The sequence below is a fragment of the Asterias rubens genome, chromosome 1, assembly GCF_902459465.1.
Source record: "Asterias rubens chromosome 1, eAstRub1.3, whole genome shotgun sequence".
Taxonomy (NCBI): Eukaryota; Metazoa; Echinodermata; class Asteroidea; order Forcipulatida; family Asteriidae; genus Asterias; species Asterias rubens.
The window spans coordinates 1533152-1560898 of record NC_047062.1 but is presented as its reverse complement, the minus strand read 5'-3'; the positions used below and the strand labels follow the sequence as shown (position 1 = coordinate 1560898).

Sequence of the window (27747 nt, the reverse complement as noted above, 5' to 3'; positions counted from 1 at the left end):
CGATGAGTGTTAGTACTGTATACTCAGTACTTTCCCGAGTCCTGTGAAAAAATATCACAGGCATTATGTTACTCAAATATGTATTTTGAGTAATTACCAATAGTGTCCACTGCCTTTAAGCAGCTCCATGTAATTGGGCCTTGATACAGACCCCTTTGCTGACGGCAATGCGGTTATTGTCTGCACTAATTGTTTTACAATGTGCTCATCTCCTGGACTGTGCACTGCACCGTAAACACACTGGACACTCCAACCCCAAAATGGCACATCCACGATTCATCCTGATGACATCGGGTGTATAAGGTCAGTGAAGCACCCAAACATGGTTGCTCTATTGAAGTTGAGTCTCGACCGACTTTAATCCACAGCAATGAAAAGCAGAACCAAATTCTACATTCACATCCCAGGCCTGGATTTAGACGGAGGTCACAGAGGCCTTGGCCTCTGTTGCCCTGGGCATGGCCTTGGTGCCCCTTCAAAAGTTCCACATAGACTTTAAGATTTTCAAGTGTGTGTGCCCTTTTCAAAATGAAAATGGCCTTGCCCTCTCGAATGTTAATTCCAGACCAGCATCAACTATGAACAAGTACTGTGTCAAAGTTTGTCCCAAGTAGTCTGATAAACAGTATAACCTGCAGTCACAATTATAGAAAGGCATCAGCCATGAGTTCATCTCTTGCTCAAGACAGCTTACGGAGGGCTGCTTTTAGTCTGCATTAGATAATGGCATACTGCTCGTACAATAGTTGCCTGACCTTAAAGTAGTCTGGGCTGAGGCATCCTTCTAACGTGATCCTTCCAGAGTCATTCTAAAATGAGAACAAATCAAATTAAACATTGATAAATAAACATCTCTAAAATCTGGCGTGCCTAAAAAAACGACAAAGCACAAGCCATGTTTTTTTCTAGGTTTTTTACCAATACTCGATTTGGGCTCCAGCTGTTTGATGTTTGGAAACACTGTGCAAAAATATAAACTGTCTGAGCTTGATGACGGAGCCCAAACTTGAGCCAGAATCCAACCTCGAAGTTTTGAAAGGCCTGTGGTGTATTAATCTCAACATCAACAAAACAAACAAAACAGCATCTAAAGTTGAGTATCTTAAAAACACACCAAAAAAACACACTATCCTTTGATGTCAAGAGTATTTTCAACAGATTTTTCGTATACTTGATGATTTTACAAAAATACTGGTTTCGAACATTTCACTCCCTAAATTAATAAGCAACAAAGTAAGAAATGTGTCTGTCAGTTCATGCAACCAAATAAACCCAAAACAGCCAAGTAATTTTGTTTCCCTGAAACGACACATTCTAATGAATTACAAAACTACTTGTGTTTCAGTTTGTGAAAACAGGCCAGCTCATGTGCCACACACTAGGTTTTTTAAAGTTTTTGTTTATGCAAGTCGCCAGACACACAAGGCCTGAAGGCCACTTCAAGGTGTGGGCTACAATTATTGTTTGTTTTATTCACAGGCCGTTACCACCTACTCCTAGGGCTGAAACAGGGTTAACCCCCACTTTTTTTTTTTCTTTCCATTTTTGCTTTCATTTCAGCATAGTGCATGCATGAATCTTTGATACTTCATGAAATTGTTGGCCTTGACATATATTTTACAAACAAACAACTGATTTTGTACACAAGGTGTCAGTTCTTGGTATTGGTGAGGAATTAATACCAATATCTGATAAGAGTATTCTGGGCTTATCTTTTCAAGTTATCGTCCTAAATAAAAAACATCTTTAATTTATCAGGCAGTGTTTCAAACAGCTCCATAAAATCACCCTGAAGAAAGTGGATATGATCTGAAAACATCTCCTTACCCGTTTAATTGCAACCACAGAGTTACAGACCAGCACGCCACCAGTAAACTCAGCCTGTACGCCGTTTCTTGACATCACTTGTTTCAGATCTTGGAACTTGGGAGCGTTGACGTAAACTTGATTGTGACCAGGGACCTATGATACAAAGTTTTCACCAAAATTAATTGCACCAAGCAGACAAGTTGGTTTTATGTACACTTTAGTAGCAGGTACAACATTTTGATTTTGTGGCAGGTAACACATGAAGAAAATTTGGGGATTCCCTTTTTTTTTCTTTTTCTTTTTTCTAAATGACAACAACCATACCATGTGTGAGTTTTTAAAGATTTTTTTTACGAAAGAAGGCTATTTTGGGGTCTTTGTCCAGTACTGATGTGTTGTGGCCAAGCACACTGGACTCGAGCTCCAGTGTTTCTGAACAGTAGAGTGTGGGTTCCAGTCCTGGTCTTGACACTATGGTGTCCTAAAGCATGACACTAAACCATTATTGCTGCGCCCTCCAGATGGTACAGAAGCCACAGGTCCTGTGTGGTGTGTAATGCACGTAAAACAAAAAAAAATCAAGTCACACTTGTCAAAGACCCTCCTGGTCACTGGGTCATTTATTTCTTTTCTTAAACCACCTAAGCTACAGTGGGAGTATACAACATGTGCTGCCAAGTATATATAGCGCACCAAGCTAAATGAATAAACAAAACAAATCATATAATTTATCCCAGCTAAGTGTTTCGCTCAAGGGCACAAGTGTCATGACCGTGATTCGAACCCACATCTTGGTGACCTCCCTACCAGAACTCGAGTCGAATGTGCTACACCGCTCAGCCATGACACACCATGAAGAACTGCATATTATAAGAACTGTATATTATTATTTTTTGCCTCAGCAAGACATACCTCTAGTTGTGGGATGGCTCCTAGCATTGGAATCACTTCATCTGTATCCCCTTCAATGTTGTCTTTATTACTGATGCTTAAACCTAGAGGACAAACAGACATTGAATTACTATCAGCTTATTGACATGTCATCTCAGAGTAAATGATAAGAAATGTACAATAATGCTTTCTAGTAAGGTTTGCAGTAAACACTGTGTACATAAAATGTCTCTCTCGGAGTTGTGGTGGTTCTAAAGAAAACTGGGGGGGGGGTGACAACTCAATGTTTTGATCAGTGTGCTTTGATCAGCATCAGCGTCTTCTTGGAAGAGCAAACCAAACTAGCTTGTTTTTCCACCATGCAAAGTTTAAAACTCAATATTTCCCCCTTTTTATGCTACTTCGCCCCAAAATGAGGCTAAAAGCTAAGGGGCTACAACAAAAATATTTAAGATGAAAATAACTCTGGGAAGCTGAAGGTAGGAATTTATATTCCTTTTAAAACAGTCTAGATTGTAGGATGGAGGGAAACATGCACCAGGTTAAAGAGTACAAAAGAGATTCGCTAGCACTACATGGCAGAAAATCTATTGGAATGACTCTTTGTTCTAGATCTCAGCAAACCAAGAGTGTATGGGTGAGAACAAGCAGAAAGTCTGGTTTCAGACTCCAAACACCATGATAGGAGAAACCAGGTGGGACAGACAGCTGGAAGGTTACTATGGAAATATCTGTAAAAAAGACAGAGGCTGGCTACAGACCTCAGTGAGAAAGAGGTTGTTATGATGAGCAAAAACTATTTACCAAGTAGATTAATAGCGGCTCCTGCTTTCTATATAAAAACAAATTAAATGACAGGCAGAAGCTCCGAACCTAAATTTGACAACAGTACTCCATGAAGGGGAACTAAAGGGAGAGTTTTTAATGATAGGTGACAGCAGACTTATTATGTAAATTTTCATTGTTGTTTTGGGTGTGCGCACATTTCCAAAACAATGGATTTACTGGTAAGTCTGCTGCCAACTAGAGTCCCCAATCTTCTCCCATTACAAGAATTCTGACAACAGGCGAAGATTGCCAAGAATCACATCTACTAACTCTCTCACCTGGTGCCTTTAGCTTGTCTTCTGAACCCTCCTCCTTTGCCTCAGCCTCTGGTTCTTTAACGACCCCAAGGTCAGACGCAGACTCGGGGAGGTCAAGCATGCCATCGATCCACGCCAACTCTGCATCCTTGGCTTTGGAGAAATTAAGGGAGCTGACTAGCGAGTCTTTTAACCTCACCTTTCGACAAACAAAAAGATAGTAAGAGATGTTAGTTTTGCAGCGGGGATCAAGAACATAATTTGTTTTTACCTTTCACCACAAGTCACCTTTATGGTGCAGACCATATTTTTATTCATCCGAAAGAATATCAAACTAATGTAAAGTTATGTATAAAATATACTTTGAAGGGGATGTATATGTATGTGCTTGTCATTCGATAGTGGAACACTTATCATATCACATGTCATCCTTTATTTTACCATGTATACTGCTTTGACACTCCACAATTGAACATAGGAGTCCAATATGGATAATTATTGGATGTTTCCAAAATTATTGCTCCCTGCCCATTTGTTCCACCAGGCAAGATCATGTTACAAAAATGAATGGAGTTGATTCATTTGATGTTTAGGCCTAATAAACAAATTTTTCTAAACCACAATCAAATATTTATAAACAAAAATTGAAAGAAAAATTAACCTAGCATTTACGTAAATGTTCGTCTTCAAATTTGAGAGTAAAAAATATTTAATTATTCCTATCAACTCAAAAGAAATTCAGTATAACAAATTGAAACACTTTGTTGGTGGTTTCAGGTACTTAAAAAAAAAAGTTAAAACCATTGGAAAAACTGCTAATGTGACGGTAGAAAAGAGGTACACTTTATTGTGTTTCCTGTCGGGGGTAAAATGAGGTCATATTGTAGCAAGTCTTACTTGATAAATGTGGCTCTCCATCGTAGCATCCATTGTCTCATTGATACTCGGAGTGAATACCTTGGTTCCAGCTAACTGTAGCCTGCAGTACTCAGCTAAATGCTGAGTAGGCTCCTCAGCGCCATGTACAATAATCTGTGTGTAGAAATTGACAGCTCTATCAGTTGATGATTACAGTTCACAAATTTGAATGAATCTTGTGGCCTAATGAAGTGGAATGATGGTATTGCTAAAACCATCATCATCAAAATCATTCGGCATAGACTTGCGTCCGTGGCCGCCTCGTCCACAGGTTGTAAAACCAGTGAATGCTAAACTGGTGAAATTTAATTACTCCGGAAACGGAGCATTCATTTTCAACTGAAATAAATTGACCTGGTGTTAAAATCAATGGATTTTTGTTGAGACTGGACAAAAAATGAACAATTTTAAATCCAGACTCTATTTTTACAAATAAAAAACAAAAATTCTGAACTTTGTACTCACCAGTTGACGAGGCTTAACCTGAGTGATGAGTTTCTTGATGGACTCTCCGTCTGACCGCCCCTCAAAGTCAATAAAGTTGACCGAGCATTTCACCTCCATGGTCACCTCCCGAGAGACACATTTTGTGGGAATATCTGCCCCGGCTGATGAAGGAAATAAAGACATTAAAGCCATTGGACCCTTTCGGTAAACAGTATTGTCCAAGTCCCACACTTCGTGTATCACAACTTATATATAAAATAACAATCCTGTGGAAATTTAGGCTCAATCGGACATCGGAGTCGGGAGAAAATAACGGGAAAACCCACTCCTGTTTTCGCGCGTTTCGCCGTGTCATGACATGTGTTTATAACAAATCCGTAATTCTCGTTAACGAGAATTTATATTGTTTTACCGTTTTCTCAAAAAGTAAAGCATTTCATGGACTAATATTTCAAGAGAAGTCTTTCACCATTACCTTCTGTAAACCCTGTAAATTATTTGTAAATCTGTGAACTTTTTTTTTTTTTTCTGTACCGAAAGGGTCCAATGGCTTTAACAATCCTGAGTAGAATAAGATGATGCAATCAACTAACAAAACAATGCGTATAAATGCAAAAGAAATAGTAAATGGCCTGATGTATGACAGAAGCAGAGTCTCAATATTTTGATGTCATTGTTAGCCTTTGAGCACAAGACCAAAGAACCGATCTACAGAGACATTCCACCAAGCTCTACTACTGTTGCTCAACGCAGAGTCCGCTTCGCAGGTCACTGCTTTCGTGCCAAAGACCAGGTCCTTCCTGACGTGTTATATTGGAGACTGCCGTGCCCTAATAGAGGACCTCGACCACTCAACTACATCGACGTGATCGGTAGAGATACGGAGGACCTTCCAAACATGACGAGGGATAATAACCTCTGGCGTGACGTTGTGCATGGAATCTCGGTTCCGACTGCTAAATGATGATGATGAGAAAGACTCTGCTAGGGTCTAAATGTCAGAAACTCTTGTGAAACTAAAAACCCCGAGTGGCTGTCCTTTATTTATCTTTGTATGAATTTGTAAATCAGTCCTTTTTCTTAAAAACTCTCTCTCACATTACACCAAATCAGTTAGAACTGTCACCAGAGTGTGGTTTCGAATCCCAATCGTGACGCTTTTGTTCTTAATATTTTGCTTTCATCGCCTCTCAAGAATGACGATGATAATACTTAATAACTCACCTTCACCAACATCCTCTCCATCAAAACCATCCTCCTCCTGTGGACAAATCAAAAATATAATTCTCACTATTCTATCTTGGAAGACATTATTTTAAAACCATGGATGAGAAGTCATTGATGACAAAAAAAAGGATCCAGATCATAGGAGACGTTGACATGATGGCATTCTACTTGTTGTTGAAAGATTCCAAAGAGCTTTAGGGGAAAGTATCCTCAGCAGTAGAGAAATAAACCTTACTGCTTTCTTTTTATTAAGCAAGTATTTATTCTAAATTGATTTTCAAGTTAAGGTGCTGCCCAAACATCTCAACCAGTACATATCTAAATATTTGTTATTGTTTTAAAATGTATCTTGTAGTAGCTTTAGTTACTGTGGTATTTAAATCAGCGAGTTATTACTTTTGAGCATCACCAAGTGTGTGATCAACCATGACGGTAGTGCCTTCACTATATGGGCTGGCTGAACCTTTTTTCTTTCTCTCGATTTACACCTAGCAGCCAGCAGCACCATTAGCCATACAGGTTGAAGAGTATACCCAGCACGTTAATTTAGTTTTAGATTTGTCACTGTGGTGTTTCCATTTGGCAGTAGTATACAGCTAATAGGTACACCACAGTGGCCTAGTTTAATTACTTTAAGAACTGCACACAAAAATCTATTGTAAGTGTTATTTATTTACAGAGGACTCAACATATAGGCCTAGTTCACATGTAGTTTGTTCCTCTCCATGATTAAGATCATTATACTTGGGTGTCACATTGCCGTTGCTCTCGTTGTCGCTCGTAATTGTCAGGCCCGCCTTCAAGGCCACCCCTCTCTTTTTTTTCATTTCTTTTTCTGAGGGATGGGTGGTTCTTAAACAGAGGGGTGAATAGTTTCTTAACTGAGGGGTAAGATTAACAGACTTTCTTTGTGGCAGGACAGCTTTGTAGAGGTGCTGTTCACCTGTTCCTTCTTGCCACTCACTGGCTTGGTATTTTAATCTATTTTGGTTCTTTGTATCTTAATTTATCCATTTGTCTATTTTTATGCCAGTGTAAAATCTAATAACACTAAACTACGTCATTGCAAGTGACAAATACAAGCTATTGCACCCATAATCAACAGAAAAATGTTGTTTTCCTTGCCTCTAACTATACCCATGGTCCCACATAAATTCTTTAAGTCCAATGTCTCTGCAGAATTAACAATTTCTGTCATGAGGTCACCCAAAGAACAGGTCTGCCCCCCCATCAACCAACTAATTCAACGCAGCCGCTCTTGCCTTATGTCGCTCGCTTAGCTGACAACATCCCAGCTAAAAAAGCTCTAAGATCAATTGCAATCAATTCCAGGGGAGGCCTAGCAACAGCTCCTGGCTGGAAGAGACCTAGAGGCCTCCCTCGATCATCCTGGGCCCAACAACTTGGCCGGCCAAGCGAAATCTACCACATGTGGCGTGAGGCTGTAGGACACAGGAGATCGGCGCAACAGACCCTTCCTGTCTCTGCGGTTGATTGATTAATTGATTGTCGTGAGAAATGCTTTTGAAAATTGAAATGGTTGATTTGGGGTAAAATTGATCGTTTTGGAGTGGAATATTTTAGGCGAGCAACAGATATGTGCCTATGTGATGCAATAAACTACCAAGCGATAGTTCTAAGGGGGCTCTCAGTTTCATGCGTTCCAAAAGTGCCAAGATATGAGCGACTTACAGCTTTGGTTTTCTCTTCTTCAGCTTGGTTCATCTCAGTGATCATGTAGTCCTCTGGTTTAATCAATTCCCCGTACTCATCCCATCTTATTCTCTCCTCGTGGAAAGGAAACATCGGATAAGACTTCTTGGCATTCTTGAAGAAACTTGTTCCTTTCTTCCCGCTCTGTAGATAGTATTGATATAGGGAACATATTATTTGGTTTAACCCATACGCCGATGTATGTAAGCAACGTGTACCCAGTACTTTTCCGAGTACTGTGTAAAGAAAATCACAGGCATGGGACTTGAACCCACGACCTTTACCATGCTAGAGCAGATGTCTTGTCAACTAGTCCACCGAGATTGCCGATAGCTAGAGGCAGTTCGATATAAGTTGAGTTGGGGCTTAAGGCCGAGTCACACGGCAGCGATAACGAAAATGATAACGATCACGACGCAAAGAGAACATATTCTATTGGTTGAATTGCTCAACGCATAATACGCCCACGCTCATTCAACCGTTAGAATGCGTTCTCTTTGCGCAGTGATCGTTATCGTTTCGTTATCGCTGCAGTGTGACTCGGCCTTGACTTGCCTGTTTAATTCCAAGGGGGGTAAGCATTCTCAACCGAGTAATAGTTCCATTGTAATCTTAGACTCAACATCATGAGTATCGAGGGAAGCAATTTGGACATGACCTTTGAACCTGTAATGGAGGTGGACAGCTTGTTCTATACACAAGAGAGGGCCATTAAAGCCATTGGACCCTTTCGGTTCAGGAAAAAAAAAAAAGTTCACACATTTACAAATAACTTACAGGGTTTACAGAAGGCAATGGTGAAAGACTTCTCTTGAAATATTATTCCATGAAATGCTTTACTTTTTGAGAAAACAGCAAAACAATATAAATTCTCGTTAACGAGAATTACGGATTTATTTGAAACACATGTCATGACACGGCGAAACGCGCGGAAACAAGGGTGGGTTTTTCCGTTGTTTTCTCCCGACTCCGATGACCGATTGAGCCTAAATTTTCACAGGTTTGTTATTTGATATAGAAGTTGTGGTACACAAAGTGTGGGCCTTGGACAACACTGTTTACCGAAAGGGTCCAATGGCTTTAAAACTTACAAATGTACCACCAAAGGTGCAATTTCATAGTTCTGCCTAGGCAATAAATATTGTTTAATTATTTGCTGCTATTAAGCAAAATCAAGCAGTACACCAGTCATAGACAGATGTGATATGGCGTTTTTGGCTGGTAACCTTATTCTAGTTGTCAATTTTGTTCTGCTCATCTCCTTTCTTTTGTGCTTAAGCAGCTCTATGAAATTGGGCCCTGCCTGTGTACATGAATTTCAACAAATGGTTAAGAAATGTGTAGAGTAAAACATTGTACGAACCTCAGTCTTGAGCATGAGATCGTGTTGGACTTGTTTCTTGCTGCTCTTGTGACCGACTGCATCTCCAATCTCCATCTCTTCTTCGCTCTCATCACTAGAGTCTAACTCAGCACCTCTGTGGAATTCACAAAGAATAAATCAAGTCAGTTTTGCCCCTTACCAACTCTGCTTTCTACTGAACCTCTAAAACGGAAATCATTTCAAGGGGCGCCAAGGTAAGGACCAGGGTTTGAGATCCTGTTCTCGTTGGTCATTCTTTGTTGACCTCAAAATGTATTTATATTTAAGCAGTCATCAGTTTCCCCTTGTTATTTACTACTTGATATAATAGAAGTTGCACGCCCTTTAACAAAGATTGAACAAAGATTGTGACAAAAGAGGGAGACTGCAAAATAGGGCTTGTGGCTCAGTTGGAAGAGCACTGGCATTGAAGTTTGGAGGTCGCAGGTTCAAATCCTGCTCTTTTCAAAATCATCTTGCATTTTAACCCAGTCAGTTCCACTTGTGGCTTACTACATGCTACTCAATTGAGAAAGTTTCATGAGGAAGTGTCATAGCCGAGCAGTTAAGACCGCCGAATTCAAACTCTAGTGTTTCTGATCAGCAGAGTGTGGGTTCGAATCCCCAGCCGTGATACTTGTGCCCTTAAGCAAGACACTTAACTATTGCTTCGTCCTTCGGATGGGACGTAAAGTTGTTGGTCCCATGTGTTGTGTAACGCATTAAAAAGAACCCAGAGCACTTATCGAAAATAGAAGGGGTTCACCCAGGTGTTCCTGGCTGTAGCACCTTGTAAACCCTTATAAGGTGCTACATAACTGGGTCTCTTGAGTACCTTGTTTGGTAGATACGTGCACTATATAAGACTTCGATATTATTATTATCAAATTTTGCGCTATATAAGAGTTTGATATTATTATGATTATTATTATTATCAGACTTACTGTTTCAGTTTGACAGCCGCCTTTCTCTCTTTTTCTTTGATTCTGTACACCTCCAACTCCTCTGGATCCAACTTGACTCTCTTACTGAGCTAAAACAAACATCAAAGAGGGTAGAGACAATTTAAAGACACTGGACACTATTGATAATTGTCAAAGACCAGTATTCTCACCTAATGTATCCCAACAAATGCAGGAAATAACAAACCGGTAAAATTTTTGACTCAATTGGTCGTCAAAGTTGCGAGATAATAATGGAAGAAAAAACACCCTTGACGCACAAGTTGTGTGCTCTCAGATGCCTTGAATTCAAGACCTCAACTAAGGTCCAGGTATCAATTCAAATATTTTAGTGAGAAATTACTTCTTTCGCAAAGACAACTTACCTTCAGAGGGCGCCTATTCTCACAATGTTTTATACTAGCCTATCAACAGCTCTACATTGCTCGATACCAAGTAAGTGTTTGTGCTGAAAAATATTTTGAGTAATTACCAATAGTGTCCAGTGCCTTTAATTGGGAGTTGTTTGCAACGACACGAATACGAAGGCAAGAAAGTTACATTGTGTGACACAATAATTCTTCACACCCTTGTGTTCTTTCATTCCATTTCATTTATTCTGATTGTGAAGCCAAGGACTCTCAGAAAAGGGAAATTAAGACAACCCCCCCCAAACAAAAAAAGGTTTTTGAGTTGCCCTCCTTAAAAATAATATTGTAAACAAGAAAGTACACAAACGAAACAAAAGGGTCTGTTTATCCCTGTGTATCTTTACCTATAAAAAAATAAAAATTCACTACTTGAAAATATGCCTCTAATTTGCTTGATTTTCATTTTACTTTGAAAGCTCAACCGCTTTACAAAGAACAAATCACAAAAATGGCGGACCGTGTAACTTCATAAAGTAAATGAAAAATCACCTAGTGTTTCGAGTCATATTTTGTGTCATTCTTTAAATTTAGACCAATAAGAAGCAAGAAACCGCATATCATAAAAAATAATTTCTATTTTCTTTTTGCACCATCCAAACACTCAACAGCCCTGTACTTGTAAGTGGGCTGTGCGAAAAGCAACTCACTGGAATGAAAAAGAAAATAATGACAAGAATTGAGGTCATACCTTGAGTGTGACTTCTTTCTGTTGGATGTTATCAATGAATGAGCGAGCGAGAGTCCCTTCACTGCTCCTACATGTCAAGACGACGCTGTTCTTAGGGTTATCACACCAGTCCACAAAGAGGCTACGGGAATAACCGCATTCCAAATCTGGTACACTCGCTAAAACAACCTGAAAGGTAGTGATAAAAAGATGACCAATTGCATCAAATACACATCTCCTGAAGCTAAATCGGAGAAACTTGGGCAATACCAAACCCACAAAATACACAGCATTACAACATGCTGGCCGGCGTCTCAGTCGACGGTCACAAGGCGATCTTTCCCCTTGCAAAACACACATTTTTACACTTAACTAACACATCCTACTCGTACCACCATATTACGAAATACTAGAAAAGGGAGGTTAATGACCTGTGAAACCACGGCTAAAGTACCAAATAAAGGCAACAGATTACTAGGAGTAGTGAACAATCTATCTGCTTGTGCAGACATTCTGATCTAAGGGAGAGGAAAGAAACTCCATCGATAATTATTTTGAGTAACTACCAATAGTGTCCACTGCCTTTATAGCAATATTTTCTGCTGTAGCAGCTCTATAAAATTGGGCCCTAAACCCATGGTGCTGAGGGCTGAGGGCTGCACATGTTTACCACACACAAGCTTTACGGTGGGATTTTCTACAAATACGTACCTTAGGTTCGGGGACTTTGGCCAGCTCTTTCAGTGAGTGGCACAATTTGAGATGTTTAAACTGGAATGGATTGTTACGTTTGTCTTCGAAAGATCGCATCACTTTGTCGCTCATCCATTCCACCTACATAAAGGAGAATCAAAGAAGGAAAACAGGTAAGGATGTAATACATAGTGGTCAGAGTCATTGATGATAGTTAAGTTTGTAAACTAGGACCCAGATCTTAGAAGACACATTGAAATTGTTTGTTTGTCGACTGACCATCATTTGCGTCGCAACCAACATTTTTATTTTTTTTTTTTTTTTTACAAAAACGTTCATGAAAAAATAAAATAAAAACTTGTTGACAAATGTTGAAACAGGAAGAAATTATGTATTTAATATAAATAAAGCAGTTAACCATTCCACTTCACTTATACATCCCTGACTTTTTACTCTTGTAAAATTTCAGTACTTCAGAAGTGCTATGTACTCATTAACTGGTAGCTCAGGTAATGCATTCATCTCACCATAAACAGCATCAAATCTTGTGAGTTGAACAGTTGTTAGTATTAAAATTATATTAATAGATTTGTAATAAAAGAGCTCAATACAGTGAAAGTGTTTTGTGTTTGGACTTACATTTTAAGAGACTGGTGAATACGACAGCCCAAAATATTATATATATTTTTTTTTTACGGTATCATGTTCCAATTATAATCTAAAACAGTAATTGTTTACCTGTGACTTTGCAAACTCCACGACGTTATAGCTGACATTGTTGACCATGGCTAAGGAGTATGGACTCAGCCCAGATTCTGTGTTCCTCCACAATTGATCCTGAAATGATCCAAACAATCCATTTGGATTAGTTTTTACAATTCCACTTGCATTTATTATAATTATAATAAAAATAATATAATACAAAATATTGGATGCATATGAGTGCATTGACGCAGGATAAACTCACAAGGTGAAATCAGGACTATTCCGTTTCACGAGGCGAAGTGTCATGGAAAATCAATGTTTCACCCGGGTGATTAATAATTGCATGCGCACTATATGATTGTGCGAACGCGCTTGTACCGATAGATTTTACATTGAGTATGAGTCGCAGCACCTTGTAAACCCTTATGAATATTGAAGGAAACAAAGAGGGTGGGGTTTGAGGTAAGGGGTTGGTTTAACCACAAAAGGTTGAAAAACAACAACAAATTGTCCAAATTAACCACTTCTTTCGTAAAAAGTGGCTTGGCACTTACCAGGAGGAGTGAGAGTTCAACGACCCTGCCGGCTGTGTCGACTGCGATTAGTACATTCCCGTCTCGCCTCATTGTGTTTAGGATTATGGCTGAAATATGGAAAAAAGGATGTGAGAAAACTACCAAGGTATTTACAGCCCATTTGGCATCCTGGCATTAAATGAATACAACTCTATTGGGAGAAGTGTTGGTTTGCTCTTGATGAACCGGCGAAGACGAGCAGAGAAGTGTTGGTTTGCTCTTGATGAACCGGTGAAGACGAGCAGAGAAGTGTTGGTTTGCTCTTGATGAACCGGTGAAGACGAGCAGAGAAGTGTTGGTTTGCTCTTGATGAACCGGTGAAGACGAGCAGAGAAGTGTTGGTTTGCTCTTGATGAACCGGTGAAGACGAGCAGAGAAGTGTTGGTTTGCTCTTGATGAACCGGTGAAGACGAGCAGAGAAGTGTTGGTTTGCTCTTGATGAACCGGTGAAGACGTGCAGAGAAGTGTTGGTTTGCTTTTGATGAACCGGTGAAGACGAGCAGAGAAGTGTTGGTTTGCTTTTGATGAACCGGTGAAGACGAGCAGAGAAGTGTTGGTTTGCTCTTGATGAACCGGTGAAGACGAGCAGAGAAGTGTTGGTTTGCTTTTGATGAACCGGTGAAGACGAGCAGAGAAGTGTTGGTTTGCTTTTGATGAACCGGTGAAGACGAGCAGAGAAGTGTTGGTTTGCTTTTGATGAACCGGTGAAGACGAGCAGAGAAGTGTTGGTTTGCTTTTGATGAACCGGTGAAGACGAGCAGAGAAGTGTTGGTTTGCTTTTGATGAACCGGTGAAGACGAGCAGAGAAGTGTTGGTTTGCTCTTGATGAACCGGTGAAGACGAGCAGAGAAGTGTTGGTTTGCTCTTCATGAACCGGTGAAGACGAGCAGAGAAGTGTTGGTTTGCTCTTCATGAACCGGTGAAGACGAGCAGAGAAGTGCTGGTTTGCTCTTCATGAACCGGTGAAGACGAGCAGAGAAGTGTTGGTTTGCTCTTGATGAACCGGTGAAGACGAGCAGAGAAGTGTTGGTTTGCTCTTGATGAACCGGTGAAGACGAGCAGAGAAGTGTTGGTTTGCTCTTCATGAACCGGTGATGACGAGCAGAGAAGTGTTGGTTTGCTCTTGATGAACCGGTGAAGACGAGCAGAGAAGTGTTGGTTTGCTCTTCATGAACCGGTGAAGACGAGCAGAGAAGTGTTGGTTTGCTCTTGATGAACCGGTGAAGACGAGCAGAGAAGTGTTGGTTTGCTCTTCATGAACCGGTGAGGACGAGCAGAGAAGTGTTGGTTTGCTCTTGATGAACCGGTGAAGACGAGCAGAGAAGTGTTGGTTTGCTCTTGATGAACCGGTGAAGACGAGCAGAGAAGTGTTGGTTTGCTCTTGATGAACCGGTGAAGACGAGCAGAGAATTGTTGGTTTGCTCTTGATGAACCGGTGATGACGAGCAGAGAATACTTAATTCTAAATGTCAAGACCACAACATTTCTTTTCAGAGCCAACTCTCTTCCTAAGAGTTTTATACATCGTTGCACCCACAAGTTTCCTTGTGATCCACATCATGCAAAGCTTCAATTACCACTTGATTTAAAGGGTCTATGGACTTTTTGGGGGACAAAAAAAACAATGTCCACAGATTTACATTAAAAACTTACAGTTTGAAGGTAATGATAGTAGAAAGCTTCCCTGAAAATATTACTTGCTGAGGTGCTGTAGTTTTTGAGAAATGAGTAAAACAATGTCATGAAAATAATTTCCGTCTCACTGATCACGAGACAAAAATTATTTTAGCAAGAAAAAACGTATTTTCATGACATTGTTTTACTCATTTCAAAACTACAGCACCTCAGCATCTAATATTTTCAGGGAAGCTTTCTACTATCATTATCTTCAAACGGTGTAAGTTTAATGTAAATCTGTGGACATTGTGTTTTGTGTTACAAAAAGTACCCAAATCCTTTAATACATTTAATAATTACACCGGAATAAAGAATTCTTTTTGCTTTACCCTTACAACAATGTGTGATAAGCAGTGTACATTTAGTGCAAACTCCGCACACAGCCCCCCCCCCCCCCCATACCCCAAATTCTGGGACTCAGGAAGCACCAAGTATACAGAGCTCAGACCATTGGTAAAATGTTTTACTAGACTTAATGATATTGACCATTCCGAGTCTGACTGCTCCCACTTTTTTTAGACACTCCCTTACTCAATGCAACAAATAAGTACCTGACCTAGCTCATCAAAATGAAAGTAAGATAAGTAAAAATGTCGATACCAGACACGGCCTTGCAAGGTCACTATATACAAACATATTGGAATGTGTACATTTCCCTCATGCTGAAGCAGAATTCACAGATTGTTTTCCCCGCCAGGTGTGGGACAACATTGAAAAGCTGTTTTCCTACTAGATTCTGGAATGTTTTAGAATTCCAACAACAACGATGGCTTTACACTCAGTCTCACAAAGTTGTTTGCATTACATCAATTCCACAGGGGGAAACAAGGTGCAAACATGCCCTCATTGTTTAAAGGGCCTGTACACGATTGGTCCTTAGAACCCTCCAAATGTTTCAATCCTATATAAATGTAGATATAATGCAATGAAACTAATCAATGAAAATATATTTCAAAAGGTGGTTGCATTTTTTGAGATATCGCCAAAATTCCGCAGTGAATATGTCCACGCAGGAAGTATAATACCCAACGGGAATACACATGGGCTTCGTATTCTACATTTTTTGGGATAAAAAGTGATATATTCATCCACAACTGTGATACTTACAAGTGCAAATTTTCTCAAAATACATTATACTGTTCAAAGCTGATGTATTTCTTACCAAGTAAGTTTTCATTGACATTAATTTTCAGAGTCATTACCAAATACAGGGGTGGATTTCACAAAGATCTAAGATCGATCTAAACTGCAAATCAATCTTAATCGCTATTAAGCAAAGTGTGATGTTACAAGACAAACCACTATGGCGATACTGAAAACTTGTCTTTTAAAAGATAAATCTTAGTGCTTTGTGTAATCCACCCTGTGCCTTTAAACCCCATCAAGGTCTCCAACACTCACTCATTAACTGTTCATCTCGAAGTCTCCTTCTGGCCTGTATGTACGTTGCATTGAAGGCATCGGTGATGAGAAGCGACGGTCGATTAATCGTCTCCAAGACGCATCCATTGAGATGCCTCTCCTTCTTGTGGTTGTAGTCGATTCCGTAAATTATCTCTTCTTCACCGTCCTTGACGATCTTCCATAGGGTGCCGCCGATCATGTGACCAGCAGGCAGTGGAGTTATCGTCAGGCCGTGTCCTTTCCCTGGGAAGAAAAACAGACAAAAATAAAATCAGAGATTGAGCTCTAGCCAAGTTTCCTCTTGGTAGGCCTGAGCATTCTGAAATTCCAGTATGCCATGGCAGATTATTGGCCATGGCTTTTGGCTGAGGCTGTGCTATTTATGGTGAACGCATACTCATATTTTCTTACACGATAACAAAAACCAGTGCTTGTTATGAGAACCCTGTGTTGTCTTTCCCCATGTGAAGTCAGGGTTTCATTGTGATGACGACACTTTCAAAATGGAAAATAATCAATCTGTCAACTTATCACTCCAAAATGATTCTTAAAAAGAGAAAATTGGGGGGGGGGAGGGGGAATACCACCCCAAGGTGGGTAACTAAAAACATGAAAGGTATCATCTGTACAGGGCCCAATTTCATGGCTCTGCTTAACGCTGAATTCTGCGCTTACGATCACGATTCCCCACTGACGTAAAAGCGCCGAATTTCTGTGCTAGCCTTGTAAGCGGATGCCTATTAATGCAGAGTACCTACGCGCAGAAGCCCAAATTCGCCGCTTACTCATGAAATACGCTTGCTGTAAGCACAGAGATCCCTGCTTCCATAAGCGCCGATTCTGTGCTTGCTTTCCTTTTTGAAAATATCGTCATCACAATGAAACCCTGACTTCACATTGGGAAAGACAACACAGGGTTCTCAAAACAAGCACTCGTTTATTGGGCCCAGGTTACATAAACAATTTCCAGAGAGTGTGGTGGAAGAGTTTCCATGTCTATTTTGTGTTTATTGTGAAACAATTTTCAAATGACAAGATTCTATGTGTGAGTTATTTATTAAGACACTGGACACCTTTGGTAATTGTCAAAGACCAGTCTTCTCACTTGGTGTATCTCAACATATGCACAAAATAACAAACCTGTGAAAATTTAAACTCAACTGGTAGTCGAAGTTGCGAGATAATGGTGGAAGAAAAAACACACTTGTCACGCGAAATTGGTGCTTTCAGATACTTAATTTCTGGACCTCAAAATCTAATTCTGAAGTCTCAAAATCAAAATCAAATATTTTAGTTCTTTCTCGAAAAACTACATTACTTCAAAAGGAAGCCGTTTCTCACAATGTTTTATACTATCAACAACTCTCCATTGCTTGTTACCAAGAAAGGTTTTATGCTAACAATGATTTTGAGTAATTACCAATAGTGTCCAGTACCCTTAAGTAGGAAATATTGAATGGATTTCATTTGTGCATTGTTGCAGGATATAATCACTCAATGAAATCTGGCATTCAATTTCAATTGGTGTCGCCTCATGATGTTGAATAGTCAAGATTTCACTTCATGATCACATGCTGAAACAATGCACTTCAAATGCATCCAATGGACCCCCTGCATAACACAAAACGCTATAGGGACGCTGAGCTCACGTGCACGTTTTTGCGCACAAAGAATAGCTTTCGTCCGATCATTTGCCTCTTTTGACCCCAGTGAGGGTGCTTTTTGACCCCAGTCAGGGCACTTTTTGAGCGTGTGTCTCACATGCAAGGGGTCTACAATAATAATAATAATATAATATAATAATAATAATATAATATTAAAAACAATACTAGATACATACCTCTGAGATTGGTACTCTGTGAGTATTTGAGCTGAATAATCCGATCAAACGCAGTGTCCACATCATCCAATGTGAACAAGTCAAACTCCTCCGAATTGTGTCTCGACTAGAAAAGGATTTTTAAATACAAATGGATTTAAAACTGAGTTGTCACTATTTGAACTAGATTGGTACAAGATAAAAACTCCCAGGACGAAGTTTATACTGGCAATACCTGAAATATCTATTAGCATGCGATTAATCTGTGTGGGAAGTTTATACTGGCAATACCTGAAATATCTATTAGCATGCGATTAATCTGTGTGGGAAGTTTATACTGGCAATACCTGAAATATCTATTAGCATGCGATTAATCTGTGTGGGAAGTACTAAGCCTTACTCACAGGCCAATTTTCTTACAGGAGACCTACCACCTCCAACACTCAATCCTTCACATCCTAACATCACAAGGCCAGACAGCCACTTCAAGGTGAGGGACTGTCAACCAAAATCAACTGCCACCACAGGGGCATGTTGCTACTTACTCATCGGGCTGAACTAGGGTTACCCCTTCACAGTCTGTAAGGATGTAGGCATGGTGGGTATCATCCACTAGGAGCCCGGCTGGTAGAGCAGAAAGTAATACAATCCCAACTTCTTAACAAGCATTCATAAATACCTCAGACAGTTTCGCTATTCCTATTGGTGGAGAGCGCGTCATGTGGGTGTTTGTAAACCTTTGTTTATGACCAGTAAAAAGTGTTGAAACATGGGCGTGACACGCGAGCTTGCACCTGTTCTTATAAGACAGTTTCTTTATTCCTATTAGTCGAGAGCAACGACTGAAACAGTTGTGCCACATCACGTGATACGCGTGACGCGCACAGCATTCCCTTATAAGGAGTTGTTTACCCGAGGGCGGCGGAGGGCTTTACCATTTCATAGCTGGAGGGGTGTTGCGTTGAAAGATTCGAACCCACATGCTAATACAGCAGAACTTAGGTACGGTGAGTAAGACAGCTCGGCCATGACAAGCCAAACTTCACACTGACTTATTTGGACTTGTTATTCTGGCCTACAGCACTCAGTCCTCTCAAATCCTTCATCTATAGAGGATATAGAAGGATTTGGAAAGGTTTTTAATCTGTGTGGGAAGTTTATACTGGCAATACCTGAAATATCTATTAGCATGCGATTAATCTGTGTGGGAAGTACTAAGCCTTACTCACAGGCCAATTTTCTTACAGGAGACCTACCACCTCCAACACTCAATCCTTCACATCCTAACATCACAAGGCCAGACAGCCACTTCAAGGTGAGGGACTGTCAACCAAAATCAACTGCCACCACAGGGGCATGTTGCTACTTACTCATCGGGCTGAACTAGGGTTACCCCTTCACAGTCTGTAAGGATGTAGGCATGGTGGGTATCATCCACTAGGAGCCCGGCTGGTAGAGCAGAAAGTAATACAATCCCAACTTCTTAACAAGCATTCATAAATACCTCAGACAGTTTCGCTATTCCTATTGGTGGAGAGCGCGTCATGTGGGTGTTTGTAAACCTTTGTTTATGACCAGTAAAAAGTGTTGAAACATGGGCGTGACACGCGAGCTTGCACCTGTTCTTATAAGACAGTTTCTTTATTCCTATTAGTCGAGAGCAACGACTGAAACAGTTGTGCCACATCACGTGATACGCGTGACGCGCACAGCATTCCCTTATAAGGAGTTGTTTACCCGAGGGCGGCGGAGGGCTTTACCATTTCATAGCTGGAGGGGTGTTGCGTTGAAAGATTCGAACCCACATGCTAATACAGCAGAACTTAGGTACGGTGAGTAAGACAGCTCGGCCATGACAAGCCAAACTTCACACTGACTTATTTGGACTTGTTATTCTGGCCTACAGCACTCGGTCCTCTCAAATCCTTCATCTATAGAGGATATAGAAGGATTTGGAAAGGTTTTTAATTGAAAGTTTTGTCTTTTAAAATTGAAGGAGTTCTTAGTATCAAAAAGTGGATGTTTTGGAATTTTTTTCAAGATCATAAAATGATAAGAGTCTGACTTACCTCAGCATTTTTGTACGCTTGACTTTAAATTAGGTGAGGTTTGCGGCGGCACCGTGTGTTATCTTCTCCTGATCATACTGATTCAAACGTTGAGTTGTCAACCACCGGTTCGTTTCAGAAACAACACTATGGTGCTACCGCCAACTTCACCTGATTATACTCCCACCATGCACAGTTTCAAATCCTCGACTTGTCCACCCAATAATTAGATTTTCCTAAAAGGAGATACTCACTTGGTATAAATCGTACATGAACATCTGCCCCATCTTGTACACAGGTATGGTTGCATAGATGGGGCACGTCAGGCCACATTTGCCGACGATGTACGGTAGAGCGCCGAGGTGGAGATGATCTGGGAAGGTGAGTAGCATTGCATCGATCTGATGGACATGCCTGGATAGAATAATCACAAAGAAAAACTTGGTCATGGAAAAGAGCTCAGAGTGTGTTCTTCACAGTTAGCGTACTTCTGAACACTACAGGCATGTTAACAACATTGGGCAAAAGTGCATGCGCAATGTAACACACACTTTATTGACACAAAACTGCAGTTTGTCAATAAAAAAATAAAAAAATAATAATAATTGTCACTTCTTATATAGCGCACATGTGATGTCCGTCACCCAGTGACGCTCCCGGCGCTGTAACATACAGTATTCCCTGCCAGATGTGTGACCACGTTTGAATTATGAGACCTAATTCTGATAGCACCATGTAATGCTTTACAAGGTGCTGTGGCGCAATTTGCTGTATAACCAAAAGCAAGCACCATGCATAGCAAGACTTTGTGAATTTACAATAGGCACCATGGTTTGCCCTTAACTTTGTCAGTGACTAGCCAGTAGGACCAATTAGCTTGTCATTTTACTCCTCACCCATCATTTTCACTAGTCCACTAGTTCACTAGCTTGTATGAAACAGTGATGTTTGTCAGCACTCTAGTTAGCCAGACTACTTGGACAAATTGTCGGCTGGTCCAGTCTTCACAAAAAAATCTCAATTGCCACCATTCTAAATCAAACTTTAAGAAATTTTTATTTGCAATCAAATCAATCTCAGCATTAAAATGTCTACCTTCGAGTGGAGGTGATTGATTCAAACTCATGATAACAAAAATAATATCTGCAATCAAGCACTTAATGGAGCTTTATATCATACAAACAAGTCAGTCACACTAATGAATTTGCTCAGAATGCGATAATATTTCTTGTTGGCCAAGAGACCAGGAGGTAAAAACAGAATAATGATTACTTTTTGAGGTTCTCTATGTAGTCCAGGTTAAACTTCTCATCCCATCCACAGTCCAGAAGGAACCTGAACTCATCCACCTGAAGCATGTAACATGGTGGAGACTCATCGCGAACACCGGAGAATGGCGTCAGCTTTATAATGGAGGTCATCTTGGCTTTCCTAAATCCGGCTCAATTTTCTTTTTTTCGAATGCTTTTCTAGGATGAGGAAAATATCAACATCAGTCTGTAAATATAAAGAAATGAAATAATCTTTATGATTAATATAAACAAAATGCAGACTTAAAAGGGAAAATACACAACATTGATTCTTAGAAAGTAAAGTGTTTCTAGTTTCTCGCGCTCTCTTCAGTCCGTTGGCGCAAATTGCGCTGCGGTGGTCATTACACGTTTACGTCAGCCATCTTGATCTTCTGCTGATCTTGATGCAGCTGCCGAACCCTGTCCAGTCCAATTCTTTATGTCAGTCGTCCATATTGCTGGCAACCTCTCCTTCACTTCCCCTCGACCGACCCCTGGATTATTTCTTTGTTACATCCTGCGCTTTCCGTTTACACACCAACAAACCAATATTGGGAATTTCCTCAAATTCAGTAGCCATGCTTATGGTTTATATTTCATCAGGGATTTTGAGCACATTCATATATGGGTTTTATTTTGATTGTGGCAATTAAACGTAAATTTCAAATGTTATAGTCTGAAAGCCGACACTATTAATTTTAAATGTTTCTGTGGAGGGTTGTTAGGCTACTTATATGAATTTTGTAGCCTTTGTAAAGCTTTCAACCAATTAAATTTGTCCAGATACTATTCCTGTACAGTGTGGATATTTTTTTCACCAAAAATGGTAAAATCATCCAACCTGCAGATTGTTTAGCTCCCTCTATGATGCAAAAGACTGGAATTCTACTTAACAACCATCATCTGTATAGCCCCACTAAGTGTTGGCGATAGGTGCGCTTAAAAAGCGACTAGGAGTTCCTCCCTACTGACTTGACTTCATTTAAGTGCTGTTCCTAGTAAGGAGCTGTTTAATAATTATATCAAGATCAAGATCAAGATGACTCATAAAGCATTATTTTATTGTAAAATTATTTACATTCACAGATTTATCTTCACATCGCGACAGCTAAGACCAAGACTTTACTCTGAGTCTGAGTGACATCCCGACAGCTAAGACCAAGACTTTACTCTGAGTCTGAGTGACATCCCAACAGCTAAGACCAAGACTATACTCTGAGTCTGAGTGACATCACAAAGTACAAACAAAAGTACGGTAAAATAGTGTTTGGCTTTGGATGCTTTTACAACAGGGATAAAAAAACGGCCGGAAATTGGTGGCAAGGTTGTACATTTTTTCCTATAGTATCAGTATCATCAGGGCAGTAAAATTTTACTCACAAATATCCACAATAATCACTCAGCAGGATCAATCAGCCATCCCATAAATAATTCTAAACAAATAATATTAATTTTTATTATCAATAAATAATATTAATAATAAAGTTTATTTTATCATTTATCATGGCATTCCAAATTTTCATTAACCAGTTTTTGTACAGCAATCAAGTCACCATTTGAAAGTTTCTGAAAGTTTGTGTCTTTGAGAATCACACTTTATAAGGAAATGCCATCTGTTTCTTGACATCAGTGAAATCCTACCTCGTTCAGTTGTTTGTGTTTTACTTTTGACTTTGACATGTTTAACTCAGGGGTCCTACTACTTGCCGTCAACTCGCCGTCAACTCACTTGCGCCGTCAACTCGCCGTCAACTCCTCCAATATACATTTAAAATCCACAAAAGAAACTGTAAAGTATCAGCTCAAAGAGAATTCGCGAAAGTTTTAGGCCATATTTCGGAATAAAATGAAAAAATTCATTCACAAAAACGACTTTGTGTTGATAAAAAAAAGTACCAATCATTGACATCTTGGGCCAAGACTCATCATTGTGAAAAAGCAAGATGGCGGCCGACAGTTTTTCGGCTTCGAGAATTTTTTTTTCACGAGAAAAAAAACTCAATTTTTATTCCGAAATATGACCTAAAACTTACGCTAATTCTCTTTGAGCTAATACTTTACAGTTCTATGCTTCTTTTGTGGATTTTAAATGTATATTGGAGGAGTTGACGGCGCAAGTGAGTTGACGGCGAGTTGACGGCAAGTAGTAGGACCCTTTTAAGGTCGGGCAAAAAAAATCCTGTTTTTGTTGTTCGGCATCTATTCTAATTTCTATCTATGCCGAATCCAAATTCTTTCATTCTTTCAACTTCAAAATAACCGATTAAATGGAACGGATGTGTCATGTTTGTCTCTTTGTATTCTATATTAAATAGCTAAATAGGAAATAACTTGAAATAGTGAAAACCCTTACAACTACGGCGCTAATTTACTTACAAATTAACTGTTGTCTTGTTTACCATGCTTTATCCATTGGCAATTTACAGCGGCGCCATTTTGGTTTCTATTTTCGTTTTCTGACAGCGCCCTCTACATTTTGGGCAATGCGCCGATAACCAACACCGACAGCGCAACTGAGTCGATCACGGACGATACGCGATGGTCCCACAGCAAATTCGCGGCATAGAAAAGTACGTAGTTTGTTGGTGTCAAAATAATATGTAACTAAACATTTGGGGACACTTTAGGCCTACGGTACGCCTAGCCTACATTCACACTTCAGAATTTAGGGAATTTTTCTATGGTATAGAGTTGTGCATTTTCAACACACCGTTTCAATTTTGGCTAAAGTTTCTAGTCTGTCAAAGCTATTTTTAGAAGTGTCAGCCTATTCCAGTTTTTGTGTCAGTTGCTCCGGGTCTGAGCAGACTGGCTCTTCTTAGCCTTTTCTAAGGAGCTTCATGCCGTCATGATCACTGGCATCTATGTCGTGAAATCCGCTTCAATTAGGTTGTTGTGGAGTGTGGGGGGGGGGGGTTGGGGGATTCTGTCCGCCTCGTAAACAAAGGCCGTATTTTTTTAGTTTCGTATACAAACAAAAATATTTGTATTCTTTATTGTAACGTTTACCTCAATTGTCACAAGTTATTATGATCGGTGGATCTCGAATTAAGATCTGTGCCCAATTTCATGGAAAGCACAACAATTTGCTAAGTATGGGAAATTACCGATTCCTTGATAAAAAGGATTACCAACCAAATTAAAGGCAGTGGACACTGTTGGTAATTGTCAAAGACGAGCCTTCACAGTGAGTGTATCTCAACATATGCATAAAATAACAAACCTGTGAAAATTTGAGCTCAATCGGTCATCAAACTTGCAAGATAATAATGAAAGAAAAAACACCCCTGTCACACGAAGTTGTGTGCGTTTAGATGGTTGATTTCGAGACCTCAAGTTCTAAATCTGAGGTCCCGAAATCAAATTCGTGGAAAATTACTTCTTTCTCGAAAACTATGGCACTTCAGAGGGAGCCGTTTCTCACAGTGTTTTATACCATCAACCTCTCCCCAATACTCGTCACCAAGAAAGGTTTTATGCTAACAATTATTTTGAGTAATTACCAATAGTGTCCACTGCCTTTAATGTCCACGTGATTTTCAGGATAAGCAAACACCATGCTGTGTACCAGTAGGCCTGACAAGCAATAGGGCCTATGCAACAAATATAGAAACTTGGTTGGGGATCCTGTTTTATCAATAAAGAAACTTATGCTAAGCAAATTTGTGTGCTTAGGCAGCTCTATGAAATTGGGCCCAGATTGCAGGGCGGCAATTATTATATCCTACCACAGAGGAAATCAAATAATATAATGTGAAGTGTAATTATTGTTTGGGAAGGATTAATGTTATTTCTACACGCCATTGTGTAGATTTTGTCTCTTTGGTACCCATGTGACGATGTCAACTTTAAAACCTCAGTTTGTGCAATGTTTATTTGTAAATAACAAACCTGAATCGAGAACAACTAAAACAATGTTTAACAGCATATAAACCTTACAAAGAAGTGGCTAAACATGGGGAGTCACGGGAAAAGAGCAGAATTAAGTCTTCATGATGTTGACGGTGATCGGTCCATGGTATTACAAGGCTCAGTGGCGCGAAGTATCCTAACACTTTAAAACCAACGTTATTAATCAGTCACAACAGTTTTGAGTTCGAAGTTTGCGAACGAAGCATTCCTCATACACGTCAAAGAAACAATGTTTGCGACCAGTAATAATCACGAGTGGGTTTTTGTCGCGTTCAAGTCTGAAAAAGGCTCAAAACAAAACAAACAAAAAATGACAGGAAATTTGGAAATCGTGTAGACTTAATATTATTTTAAGTTGTCAAGATTTGGAAAATCAAATCGCATTTTCATCTTGAGAACGGTAAGTCGGAAAATCGTGGTTTTATGATGACACACTCCACTATATGGAACACTTTTTTTTAATGTCTGGACTTGGACATCGACAAAAAAAGAGAACTCAGATTTTGGAAACTGACCATATCTGTGTTGCTGTTTGTTTTCGATGGCTCACTGTTATCCATGTTAGGCTGTTTTGTCAACATAAAGTCATCTGTGAGAGTTTTAGCTTCATTGGCTATATAGGCCTAGGCTACTTTATAAGAAAACAGCAAGAACATTGAATCCATCCACGTTTTGTGAGGCGATGACAGTTGCTCCTGAATCGCATCTCCGGCCGCATCATAAGTTTAAATTGCCAACATCACCTGAAGGCGATCTTTGGAGGTTCAAAAATTGTTTACATACTTTTAGTGACTTTGATTCAAGGGGGGGGGGGGCGAATTTCGCACGATTCTCAATACCGATATCCATCTTCATAAAATATATTTTTTTATAGACTTTGGATATGATATGCTTTTTCGGAATAGCCCTAATTACAAGATGACCATCCTTTAAGTTTTTAAAGCCACTTTCAAAGGAGCCTTATACTCATTCATTTAAAGGGTCGATTTGGGTACTTTTTCAAAATGTCCGTATATTTACATTAAACTTACAGGGTTTGAAGATAATGATAGTGGAATGGAAAGCTCCCCTTCAAATATTACTTATTGAAATGCTGTATATAGTTTTTGAGAAATGAGTAAAACAATATAATGAAAATATATACGTTTGTAAATGCTTAAAATAATTTTCATGACATTGTTTTACTCATTACCCAAAAACTACATACAGCACCTCAGCACGTAATATTTTCAGGGAAGCTTTCTACTCTCATTATCTTCAAACTGTGTAAGTTTTGTGTAAATTGGTGGACATTGTGTTTTTTGTACATACACCCTTTTAGCTTTTTTTCTCTCCCGATTCCACTGCACGTCTTCAGTTCCCTTATTGTCATTATGGCTTTTGTATAATTAGCTCATCACCTGTACATTTTGCCTTCCCGCCTGTAAATTTTTGTTTGGTTTAGTTGTCTTTGCTAATGCTATTGTTTATGTATTATAGGCCGCTCACACAAGCCTCGGCTTTTTTTGCTCCTTACTCATCACAGCAACTTAGATTGGGTTTTCTCCAGCACAATCATGGTCATGTTTACTCTTTGCTTGTACAATCAATTTATTTTTGTCAACATTATTTTGTCTTTTTTTATTGTATAAGTACGGATTGAAGAACATGTTTCATTGAATTGAATGTTAACTTCACGTTGAACTGTATTATTTTATTAGTGGGCCTAACTTGTGTATAGGACACAAAAACACAATGTCCGCAGATTTACACTAAACTTACACAGTTTGAAGATAATGACAGTAGAAAGCTTCCCTGAAAATATTACGAGCTGAGGTGCTGTAGTTTTGGGGAAATGAGTAAAACAATGTCATGAAAATAATTTTCGTCTCATGAGACGAAAATTATTTTAATCATTTACAAATGTATTTTCATGACATTGTTTTACTCATTTCTCAAAAACTACAGCACCTCAGTAAGTAATATTTGAAGGGAAGCTTTCCACTATCATTATCTTCAAACCCTGTAAGTTTAATGTAAATTTATGGACATTTTGAAAAAGTACCCAAATCCTTTAAAATAATCCAGGTTTTAAAATGGTTGACGTAGCCTTTACTCTTATTCAAAATCAAATCAAGATTAAACCCTTTC

At 39.5% G+C, this 27747-nt stretch overlaps 1 protein-coding gene across 2 annotated transcripts; it reads right to left on the bottom strand.

Annotated features, from left to right (window-relative positions):
- Positions 1–63: 63 nt before the first annotated feature.
- Positions 64–24164, bottom strand: LOC117298013 (cleavage and polyadenylation specificity factor subunit 2-like). Of its 2 annotated transcripts, none has more exons than XM_033781236.1 (19): positions 24082–24164; positions 21686–21910; positions 20668–20827; positions 18387–18492; positions 16544–16789; positions 13445–13533; positions 12924–13022; positions 12204–12326; positions 11514–11681; positions 10398–10486; positions 9454–9568; positions 8070–8234; positions 6375–6411; positions 5169–5311; positions 4683–4817; positions 3807–3984; positions 2722–2804; positions 1828–1962; positions 64–809 (listed from the first exon to the last, which is right to left on the bottom strand). In XM_033781236.1, the coding sequence occupies exons 2-19, from the start codon at positions 21832–21834 to the stop codon at positions 717–719; spliced, it is 2313 nt and encodes a 770-aa protein (XP_033637127.1). In that variant the 5' UTR covers positions 21835–21910; positions 24082–24164; the 3' UTR covers positions 64–716. The 2 variants fall into 2 exon arrangements, with proteins under 2 accessions (XP_033637127.1, XP_033637135.1); XM_033781244.1 differs by lacking the exon at positions 24082–24164 and adding an exon at positions 23347–23369 and having other exon boundaries at positions 21686–21882.
- Between the last annotated feature and the right edge of the window lie 3583 nt (positions 24165–27747).

Coding starts and splice junctions, on each gene's coding strand:
- LOC117298013 (XM_033781236.1), bottom strand. CDS start 21,834: ATGACCTCCATTATAAAGCTGACGCCATTCTCCGGTGTTCGCGATGAG. Junction 9,569..10,397: donor GCGGCTGTCAAACTGAAACA/GTAAGTCTGATA, acceptor TGAATTCCACAG/AGGTGCTGAGTTAGACTCTA. Junction 4,818..5,168: donor AGGTTAAGCCTCGTCAACTG/GTGAGTACAAAG, acceptor TTCTACACACAG/ATTATTGTACATGGCGCTGA.